Source organism: Trichosurus vulpecula, chromosome 8 (assembly GCF_011100635.1).
Source record: "Trichosurus vulpecula isolate mTriVul1 chromosome 8, mTriVul1.pri, whole genome shotgun sequence".
NCBI classification, from domain to species: Eukaryota; Metazoa; Chordata; class Mammalia; order Diprotodontia; family Phalangeridae; genus Trichosurus; species Trichosurus vulpecula.
The window spans coordinates 1,495,661-1,506,667 of NC_050580.1; the positions used below are offsets into that span (position 1 = coordinate 1,495,661).

The following is an 11,007-nucleotide window of genomic DNA, read 5'->3' on the forward strand; positions in this document are numbered from 1 at the left end:
ACAGGGGCCAACAGTGGCGAACCACGGCAGGCCAGAGATGACCACGGGAGGAAAGTGGTCAGGGCTCTGTGCCAAGACTGTGGTTTCCAGGAGCTTGGCCTGGACGGGAAAGGAGGCAAGCCAGGAAACCAGGTGCAAGAGAAGCATCAGCCAGCCTGGGCTGATGAAGACACCCCGACCAAGAGGAAGTGGGCTAAGCAACCCCAAAGGCCCCTCTCCCCAAATCTATGAGCCTCCTTCTCCTCACCTTCTCACAGTGACAGATCAGAGGGCATATTCCAAATGAGGAAAGGCCTCGTCATCAGAAGGAGCCCCACCCAAAGCCAGGGTTCATCTGCATCACTAATCACAGCAGGGTCACAAGGTCAGAATCTGGAAGGGGCCATTTAACAGACCTGGACACTGAGGCCCAGCAAGAGGGCAGATTCACTCCAGGTCATACAACTAGGAAGTAGAAGAAACAGTCTGAACCAGGGTCTACCTCCAGGACTCTATTATGCCCATCTGCCCTGAACTTGGAATGTGCGGGTGGCGGCCAGCCCAGCCTCCCTCAATGCCCACAAACTGAAGGAGAGAAATTCTGTGGAAAGCTTTCACTGTTGTGAGTCGTTTTACTTGTGTCCAAGACCCCACTTGGGATTTTCCTGGCAGAGACACTGGAGTGGTTTGTCATTTCCTTCTCCAGCTCGTTTTACAGATAGGAAGCTGAGACCAACACAGTTAAATGACTTGCCCAGGGTCATGCAGCTAGGAAATATCTGAGGCCGGATCTGAATTCAGGAAGATGAGCCTGGCACTCTATCCACTGTGACCATCCTAGCTGCCAAAAGCTTTCCCGGGGCACATCAAAAAGGTCCGAGGCTCCAGACACAAAAGAGAAATCAGGGGCCCTGAACATTCTCCCCTTTTGTCCAGGGTGGGCACAAGGCGGTGGGAGGGGTGGGGCAAGGAGAATGGAATGGGCCGTACTCTCTGGCCCAGACCCCCCACTAGGAGGGTCTGCTCCCACAGGACCCCCAGCAACAGCCAGGGAGACAAATAAGTCACTAGACTGAGTCAGAAGTCCTGGGTTTGAGTCATGCCTTTCTCGGGCACCCCCGAAGCTCTAAACATTATGATCCCATGACGAGCCCCTGGCAGCATCAGATGACACCAAGAAGCAGAGGTGCATCTCCTGTGTCCCCCTCCCTCACCCACCTTCCTTCAGGGTCTGAGAAGACCTAGGAAAAGCACTTCTAGGCCCCAGCAGCCCACCACGGTCACCAAAGAGGCCACTTTCAATGCCCCTGATTCTCTAAAAAGGGATGTGGGAGCCTAAGTCCACTCTGCAGGGGCCCAGACACTTAAGGGCAAATCAGCCCATCTCCCACTTTCTGCTCTCCTACACCACAAGGGACAGGGTGCTGGTGGACAGAGCCTTCTCACTAGGACCTGCCTCTGCAGGTGAAATCATGACGCCCAAAGACACAGGCTGGTGACTGGGTCAGCTCGAAGGACTGAAGGAAGTGGACCCACTCGGCCTATGGGAGTACGAGACAGGGGACCATGAGAGCCATCTCCATGTACGTATCTGGAAAGTCGTCTGTCACAGAAACAATGGAGCGGCCACCGAGGGCAGGCCAAAGGAGGCTTGGGGGTGGCCAGAGTGGCTAGCTGTGAGCACTGGCCCAAAGTCAGATGAGTAGGTGCATTCCCCTTCCAGCTCAGGATTCTGCTGTTCACTGAGGAGGGGGAGGGGGGAGGGTCTCTATAGCTCCTTCCCACGGAAGGAGTGGAGTCTTCCTGATGTCAAAGATCACCAGCCACCTCACTGGGCTGTAAAGCACATCCAGCACACAGTCCTAGGCACATGGCACTAAAAATCCCAGGGTCCTGGCCTGAAGGCTCCCGTGGTCTGACAGCACCCAAAGACAGATGTCTAAGATGTCTACTGTCCAAAGCAGAATGTCCTGGTGACAAAGAGGAAGTGCACAGAGAGGGCTCCAGGCCTTGGAAGGGAAAACATTGTGGGTTCAAGGAGCAAAGGAGGAAGGGAGGCCTCAGGAGAGACTGGGCCTTGAAGGAAGAAGCTTCACCAAAGAGACACTGGCCCCAGTGAAAAGGGGCTTCCCCTTCCTCCTTCACCCCCACCCTTGGTCCGAGGGTTTGCAACAGGGCAAACCCCAATGCAAGCTCTGAGACTCCCCCAGGCCGAGCCCATTGTCACCACGGAAATTCCCGGCCAGGCCAGCTTTGATTAGGAATGGCAAAGTCCACGGAACCATGTTCACGGGACGCTAGCAGAGACAGGAGGCCACTAGGGAGCACCGCAGACAAGGCCTTGGTGCCAAAAAGCCCCTGCTTCAGACACGACCCCTCTGGGACCCTGGGCAAGCCACACAAGCGCTGCCTGCCTCAGTGTCCCATACATAACATAGGGATGATCACAGCATGAGCTCAAATGATTAAAGATGCATCAAGGGCTTTGTCAAGCTTAAAGCATCCATAAATGCGCCCTGCAGTTCGGACTGCTGTTAAACACTCAACAACCCTGTGTGGGCAGGTGACGGTGTTGGCCCAGGTCTAGGAAGAGGGAAAACACAGCTCGGAGAATTGAAGGGACTTGGCCAACTCCTGAGAGCTGCAGAGTCCTGCAGATGGACTGGAACCCGGGCCCTTCCCAAGAACAGATTCTCAGGGTCCAAGAAAAGATCTTCTGGGCAAGATGTGTCCTTCTGGCCATCAGAACGCATGAGCTGTCATATACACGCCTGCACACATACATGTGGTGACACGGATGACACACATGACCATGTGCATGAGCACAACCTGAGCACCAATGCACGTGTCTACACAATTCACACACGAGAACATCGTGACAGTGCACATAAACACTGGTGCACATGCATGACCACATGCATGGACAGGCACGATCAGACTGTGTACATGTGTACTGTGTACATGAGCACATGGGCATTCATACAAGCATGCACATGCACACATACCAACACATGTGTGAGAGCACACGTATGCACAGCACACCTGTACTTGTGTACATGGGCACACAGATGTTCATGCAAACATGGACATGCACACACGCCAACACATATGTGAGAGCACACATGTGTACAGCACACCTGTACTTGTGTACATGAGCACACAGGTGTTCATACAAGCATTCACATGTACACACACCAACACATAGGTGAGAGCACACGTGTGTACAGCACATCTGTACTTGTGTACATGAGCACACAGGTGTTCATGCAAACATGCACATGTACACACGCCAACACAGACGTGAGAGCACACATGTGTACAGCACATTTGTACTTGTGTACATGAGCACACAGACATTCATACAAGCATTCACATGTACACACACCAACACAGATGTGAGAACACACATGTGTATAGCACATCTGTACTTGTGTACATGAGCACACAGGTGTTCATGCAAACATGCACATGTACACATACTAACACATGTGTGAGAGCATGTGTGTGTGCACATGCCCTTCATGGGCACACTGCACATATATAATCACACACATGTGACTGTGTGATGGGCATGTGTGTGCATGGTATGTTATATGATATAAGAAATGCACTTGCACACACAGCAAACACGTGCAGACACACACACCAACCCTCATGTGAGCACACAAGCACATGCCCGCATACACGTGCACAGATATGCACCAGTACAGCATGCTCACACACAGGCATCCACACACATGGTTGTACACACACAGCAGCACACTGTTCACATGTGCATACACAGAAGAGAAGCCTGGCGTGCCTGGTGCCCAACACGGCCTTCCATCCGCACTCCGCCCCCAACCACCACCCCAACACTGGCTCTTCACAGGACACTTCTTTACAGGCCAGACGACCCAGCAGCCCCTGACATCCACACACGCCCAGCCAAGGGCACCATGGCCTCCCCTGGGTTAGGCTCTCTCAAGCTGGAGGTCTCTGCCTCCTCCTCATAAATGCCATGAAAGACCCAGACAAGGAGGCCTCAGCCCGGACATCCCAGAGAAACAGCCAATGGAAGGCAATTGGCCACAAAACACCTGGAGAGAAGGAAGGAGGGAGACAGAGACACAGAGAGACAGAGGGACAGAGACAGACACAGAAACAGAGAGACACATACAGAGACAGGGAGACACTGAGAGACAGAGACATAGAGACAGATGGACAGACAGACAGTGGGGGGAGGGAGGGGAAGGCACCCTCCCAGGGGCAGCCCACATTACTCCCCACGCACCCTGCCCACCCCCACTAAATGCAGGCATGATGCTCTGGGTTGGCCAGGACAAAAGGCCAAGCTGTGCGGATGTGATAGCCGGGTCTATGGGTGCCCTGAAGGCTCCTAGGCTGCTTCTGCAGCACCTGGGCAGGTGCCAGGTGTCCAGGAGCCTCTCTGCCTCCTCACCTGAGCACCAGCAGGGGCCCCTTGGGCAGGAGCCACAGCCAAGCCGGCTCCTTGGCCTGGGGCCTCTGACCAACCCTTCCATCTTTCCCTCAGCACCAGTGAGGTCACATTCCCCAAGCTGACCTGAAACCTTCCAGGAGCCAAAGGACCATGGGCTCTTGAGAGGAAGCAGGCAAGCCCTTGCCCAGCTGCAACTGCACGGGCCTGTCCTCACATCCAGACAATTGTCCTGCTCCTGTTCTCCGGGGTCTCCTGGGCCACTAAAGCCCTGTGGTCTTCCTGCTGACCCTCTCAGGGCTCCTCCTGCATTAGCAGGGGACAGGGCACAGGCCACCCCCGGGGAGTCTTTCTAACTGATTAAAAGTCAAAAAATAAAACCCCCTCCATGATGGCCAGCCATCTTCTCAGGCCTCTCACTGTGTCTGGAGGCTTCTGACTGCCCGGTGCCCCTTGGAACGGCACTCCCTGATTTTAAGTCAAAAGAGAAAACCTCTCCATGATGGCCAGCCATCTTTTCAGGCCTCTCACTGTGTCTGGAGGCTTCTGACTGCCCGGTGCACCTCAGAACAGCACTCCCTGCCTTGGGCATCATCCCACACTCTGTCAGCTGCTAAAGCAAACCTGGTCCTTGAAGCCAGGATGGCTGAGGTGGCAATTCTGGCTAGCTGGGTTGGCGTGAGAGGCCCAGGACATCCTGGTCACCAGTGGTCTCTAAGCCACGAGGCTCTCATGCCCACTACGAGACAGAGCCAGCTCCCAAGAGTCCTGTCACACAAACACTTGCAGGGCTGTCCCAAATGCCACCTGGCCCACAGTGTGATTGATGCCACCCGCCGACAAGCATAGGAAAGTACATAAATCCTTTAGTAAATGAAGCCGAGCTACCGCAGAGCTCTCCCTAAAATGGCAAATCAAAATATATTGTCTATTGTTTCAATAAAAACCTAAGGTTGGACAGCCCTGGTCTAGAACCTGGCCCCCATGACCCGCCAGCTGTGGTGTCCAGCCCGCCAACCTTTCACCATTGGAGCTAAAGCTAACAAGAGCCCCAGAGAGAGCTCAAGTGCCCAAGGGTCCAAGAGGACGCTCCCACACATCCGCTGCAATGGGTCTGACTGGCCAAATGCTCCCAAATCAGGGCTGGGGTCCCCCTGACTTAATGACTGTGCAATGGGAGCTGGAGGAAGGCACCCAGCACCCAGATGTCTAGCTCCTAGATTCCGAGTCCCTGGGCTACAAGATCAGCCCTGGCTGCCCCTTTACCCAGATCATTTATTCCTGTCTCCAAGCACAGACCATAAGCCCCCTTCTCCTCAGAACTACAAGCCGCTGCAGGCCAAGTTGCAGGGGCCAGAAAAGACCCTGAAGCTTCTAGTCACTGAGGGGCCTGTCAGCACAGACATGCTTGGAAGCCAAAGACTTAGAAGTCCATGGAGGAATTCTGGGGCTAAGCCTGCTAGAGCTGAGACAGAGAGCACCAGGAGGCCAGGAAGGGGGGCCCTTCAGGATCCTCAGGGTTAAGGCACTGAGTGTATGAGAGCAAGAGAACCACAGACCAGGGACACCACTGCCTGGAACAGACCAAGCACTAGACTGGACCCCGTGAGAGGCCTGCTCTCCATTACCCACACTGCCCATGGAGAGCGTTGGGGACATACCAAGCAGCCAGCGACCCCTGGTTCTTCTGTTGGCTTTGAGACCTTACCACATAGCCTCTGGCATTCCATCCATTCTGGGGCTTTACAGAGAGGGAGACACACTGATGGCATCTAAGATCCTGGGTCTCAGAAAGAAAGCCTCCCCCTGGACAGAAAATCCTGAGTAGGTTAGATTAACCAATGACCCAGGGCCATGTTCACAGCCCAGGGGGAAAGGGGGGGAAAGGCCAGACCCTCCTGGGCTTCCCCAGCTCATCCAAATCACCTACCACCCTGAGACGCTCCAGACAGCTGCTTACCCTGGACCCTCCCCACCCCTAGGTGCAGGGACCTGGCCCAACATGGTCACAATGGTGGGATTTCAGCAACAGGAAAACTCCACAGAAGAAGGTCCCACCCCACTGATCTTGGATAAAGCCTCAGAAATGAGACACAGAAGGTTGGGGTGGGGGGGGACACCCAGCTCCCTATAGACCCTAACTATGCTGACTTCATTCCTTCCTCAGCCCAACAAGCCATCTGGCCCAGCACAGCATTTCTGCCTGTCTCCCACCAAGGGCAGAAAAGCTCGACAACATTCCTAAGAGCAGAAACCAGGTCTCTGCCAGCTTGTGCTAGAAGACTTTCTCAGGAGGATTGTCCATAGGACCATGAGGGACAGAATATCATTGAGTCCCTCCAGATACAGACTCCCTATCAGATTCAAGGCGGGGATAAAGGCACAAAGGAATGCCTGGCCGGCACACACACAGACACACATACGGCTTTTTTTTCCCCTCCCCTGATGAGACCAAAAGAGGCCTGGACCAGTCTGAAATGTCCAGGTCAGGTCAGAAGGGGCCCTGAAGCACAAAACTGAAGCCCAAAGGCCCTGGCCTGGGAGCCCATCTTCCCTATGGCCAGGCTGGATGCCTGAGGCTCCCCAACTGCACCCATTCAGTTACCAGGTTTCAGCAGCCTCTCTCCCAAGACCCCAGGCCTCCACCACCCTCGTGCAGGCCTCCTCCGGCCCCAGCCCCAGGGACTCAGCTGCCTCCTTGGTTATGAGGAGGTCAACCTGGAGGACTCAATACTTCATTCCCTGATCCCCTGGGATAAGGTTAACACCCCAAGCTCAGGCTCCTATTCTTCCCAGGCACCTCATTTAATGGCCCTAGTGGGCTGGGCCCATGTCCTCGGTTCACCTTAGCTCTCCATCTAACATCTTGGTAAGTGGTTCACTGAATTACAGCCTGAGATCAGCGGCCTGCCTCCCCGGCTTCCGCTGGTGCCTGGCACACAGCAGGCATTTAATAAGTGCTATTGGGTTGATTGATTGGGAGCTGGGCAGAGAACCTCCCACTCAGGAAGCCTTCTCTCAGAAGCCTGTCTGTCAGCAGGCCCCCACAAGTGACAGATGACAGTCAGGGGGTTCTCAGCAGAATAAGCAGGAAGTCTGGACATGTCTACCCTGTCGCCATCCCGCCTCCCAGAGCTCAGCCCTGGCTCGCAGAAGAAAGGTGCTTGGTTCCCCTGTGCCACCCAGGTCAGATGCCAGCAGAGGGCCAGGAGGCACCTGGTTCTGCTCCAGGGAACCAGGGATGGCCATTCCCAGACAGAATTCCCCAGCTGCCTGGGCACTCCTGCCAGGCCTCACCCTCAAGGCCCCCCAAAGACGAGGATAGGCATGGGATAAACACTCAGACCAAGGCCCTGCCCACAGGCCTCTGGCTTTGTTTCTCCTCCTGGGACACTTTAGGTAGGGAGGCAGCTGGTCAGAGGCCTGAATCCAACCCTGGGCCCATCCAGGCAGCCTCCATCCCCAGGCTAAGATTTGGTTCTCCCAGCCCATACACATCTCTAGCTGAGACACCCTTTCTTTCTCCCACTGTCCCAGGAGAGACAGGGCCTTCACTCAAGAATGAAGCCTAGATTCCCACAGGCCAGGAACAGGAAAGCCCCAGCAGCAGCCGAGGACCAGCCTGGGCCCAGACTCTGGGCTCAGCCCAGCCTGTTCTTTAAGAAGAGAACGAAGTTGGATCTCTGAGGCCCCGGAAAGCTCTTAAGGAGAGGGGAGGGGGAGGGGTGGAGGAAGGCAGCCAGTCAGGGGCAACCTTCTCCACCCTGGACAACCCAGAGGAGAAAACGGAGAAGAAAGGCTTAGGTGCCCGAACCCAAGTCCCTTCCCTTCCTTTCTTTTGCAAAGGTCACAAATGTTATCTGTGTAGATGGATCTCTAAGAGTCAAATGATCATTCCAAAAAGTGTAGCAGACGTGAACTATTTCATGACTTTTGCTTTGGAGGCAAAGCCCTAACTGCTCCATCCATGGAGCCTCAGGCCAGCTTCAGGCCAGCTTCACCAGGTACCACCCGGACCCAAGCTTTGGGCTGGCAAGCCAAGGCCCCAGCAAAGTATAGGCACCTGGCCTTGGCCACAGCCAGGCACATTCAGGAGCCAAAGGCACTGGACCTGATTCACCTCAAGCTGCCTTTCGGACAAGTCAAACGTTTCTTGGGGCAAAAATACTTCAAAGTTTCTTTCAGAGACAAACATTCTGCCAAATGCCACATTTACCTTTGGAAAGGGGACCCAGGAGATGAGGGTGGGGAAGGAACAGTGGCAAAGTTCTGGCCACCAATGACTGGAGAAGGCCCCACTGGGACTGAGAGAGGACAAGGAAAGAGCCCAAAGAAGAGGGGCCCAAGGGAAAAGGAAAAGCTGTCCCCCTCTCCTTTCCAGCCCCACCTTCCCCCCTCCCCTGATATGTCCCAGGAAGATCCGAATCACCTAACCCCTGATTTGCCAGGCCAGGGCCATGGGCACGTAGAGGCATTGGGTCATCCCACCAGAGTCCAACCAACCCCCACAACCTCAGTCTGCCATTCCCAGCTGCTTGAGAGGGTAGCCTGGGAGGATCACTGTGGAAGGGGAGGCAGCACCCCCCCCCCACCCCAGGTACCCGCAGGCCTTTAAAGGTAAAGGCTAGTGTGCTTTGCCCCCACCCCAGAGGCAGAGGTGGGTGGCCCCCTCAGCAGGGGAGGCTTTAGGAGGATCAGAGCCACGGGTCACACACCCCCCTCCCAGCTGCACCCAGTTTCCATGGTGGGGAGATGGGATCTTTTGAGCCTCAGTTTGCCTTTTCTCTCTGACATGGGGAATGCTAGGGCATATCCAGAGCTCCAAGTGCCCCCGAAGACCAGTGGGCCTCTGAGGTTTGGCTAGCAGGAAGGGAGTGAGGGGGGTGGTCCTCCCCAGAAGGCGGAAGCGGGCCGGTCCTGGAAGCTTCTTAGACTGGCTGCAGGAAAAAAAGCCCGAGTGCTCCCGAATTCCCAGCGGGCTCCATTTCTTCCCGAGCCAGTCTGGATGGCTGTCTTAGCTCGGCTCTCGCTAGGCTAGCCAGAGCTGCCTCGGCCTTGGCTTCGGCCCTGGGCTCGGCGGGAGGGAGGGGCTGGGGGCTGCCTCGGCCCTCTGAGGCGACTAATTGGTCGGGGTCCGGATGGGCTCCAGTCAGCGAGCTGCCCGCTCCCCACCGATGGGGGAGTGGGGGGTTCAGCCACCCCTCCGAGGGCCAGGCTTTGTTTCGGCTCTTGGGGGATCTTCGGAAAGGCAAAGCCAGCAGAGGGAAGTTGGGGTGAGGCCCGCCCCTCCCAAGCTGGATCTGGCCTAGGCAAAGGTCAGCCCGGGTGGGAAGGGCAGGGGGGGCGGTGGGTACTGGGCTAGGGGCTGCGACGGCAGGGCCCCAATGGCCCAGAGCCAGCGGGCAAGCCCCGGCCCAACCCCCCCACCCCTGAGGCAGCGCGGCCAGGCCCGACCTCCAGAGGGAGGAACAGGGGGAACCGGGAGGGAGGGGCCGCTCCCTGGCACTAATGCCCGGCAAGGCGGGGCGGGGCGGGGCAGGGCCGGGCCCCGCAGGGGAAAGGGGGCGGCCACATCTTCTCCCACTGCCGGACCGGGCCAAGCGGGCCTGGAGCACGGGCCCGGGCCCAAGGAAGACAGGGTGGTCATTCCCAGCGAAGCCCCGAGACGCGCTCCCCCTGGGAACCGCACTGGGGGTGGGAGGGGGCTCGACCGGGCCCCCTCCCCGGCCCCGCCCCCCCTGAGCTCCAGAGGCTGCCCCGAATTGCCGTGCGGTCCCGGGGCGGGGCCACCACGGCCCCAGGTGAGGAGGAGCGGGCCCTCGGAGCTCTCCCGTCCAGTCCAGTCCCTTCCCGATGCCCCCCCGCGCCCCACTTACGTCGTCGAAGAGCGAGCCCACGTTGGCCGTGACGAGCAGGATCCCGGTACCGCCGGCTCCCGCCGCTTTCCCGGCCATCGTGCCCTGCCGAGGTGTCGCCGGGCAGGCGGGGAGGCCGAGGGACGCGCGGTCAGTAGGAGGACGCTCGGCCCGACGGCCGGAGGCGACGGGCAGCCCGGACCCCCGGGCTCGGCCCGGGGCTGGCTGGGAGGCTGGCTCCGGTCAGCGGGGCTGCGGGGCTGCGGGCCCGGGGCCCAGGCCGGGGGCCCAGCTCAGGCGGAGGCGGCCCCGACGGGGCGGGCGGCGACTGCAGCTGTCACCGGGCGGCGGCGGCGGCGGCGGAGCCGGGGGCTGCGCCCCGGGCGCATCGCGGGCGGCTCGGGGCCGCGCTCAGGTCCGCGATCGGAGGCGGGAGCGCGAGCGGGAGCCGGAGCCGGAGCCGGAGCAACAGCAGCAGCGCGGGCTGCGGAGCGGGCAGGGCCCTTGGACGGGGCGGGCCAGCCCGCGGACTGCGGGGCTGCGCGTCCGGCGGGGCCCGCCTGCTCCGGGGGCTCGGCACCCCGGCCCTCTCGGCTCGGCTCGGCCCCCTCGGCCCGGCCCAGCTCGGCTCTCCCGGCCCGGCTCAGCGCTCGCAGTCCGCGGCCATTCGGTGCCCGCCAGCAAAGTTCCCGCTGCCGCCGCGGCCGCCGCCGTGTCCCTGCTCTTGGCAAGTTC

General features: G+C 58.2%; 1 protein-coding gene across 2 annotated transcripts in view; it reads right to left on the reverse strand.

Moving 5' to 3' along the window:
• Window positions 1–10,502, reverse strand: part of INPP5A (inositol polyphosphate-5-phosphatase A) — a 248,472-nt gene extending 237,970 nt beyond the window's left edge. For both annotated transcript variants that reach the window (XM_036736925.1, XM_036736924.1), the window contains exon 1: window positions 10,294–10,502. In XM_036736925.1, coding sequence (XP_036592820.1) covers window positions 10,294–10,371 — 78 coding nt within the window. In that variant the 5' untranslated portion in view covers window positions 10,372–10,502. The remainder of the gene's footprint in view (window positions 1–10,293) is intronic.
• Between the last annotated feature and the right edge of the window lie 505 nt (window positions 10,503–11,007).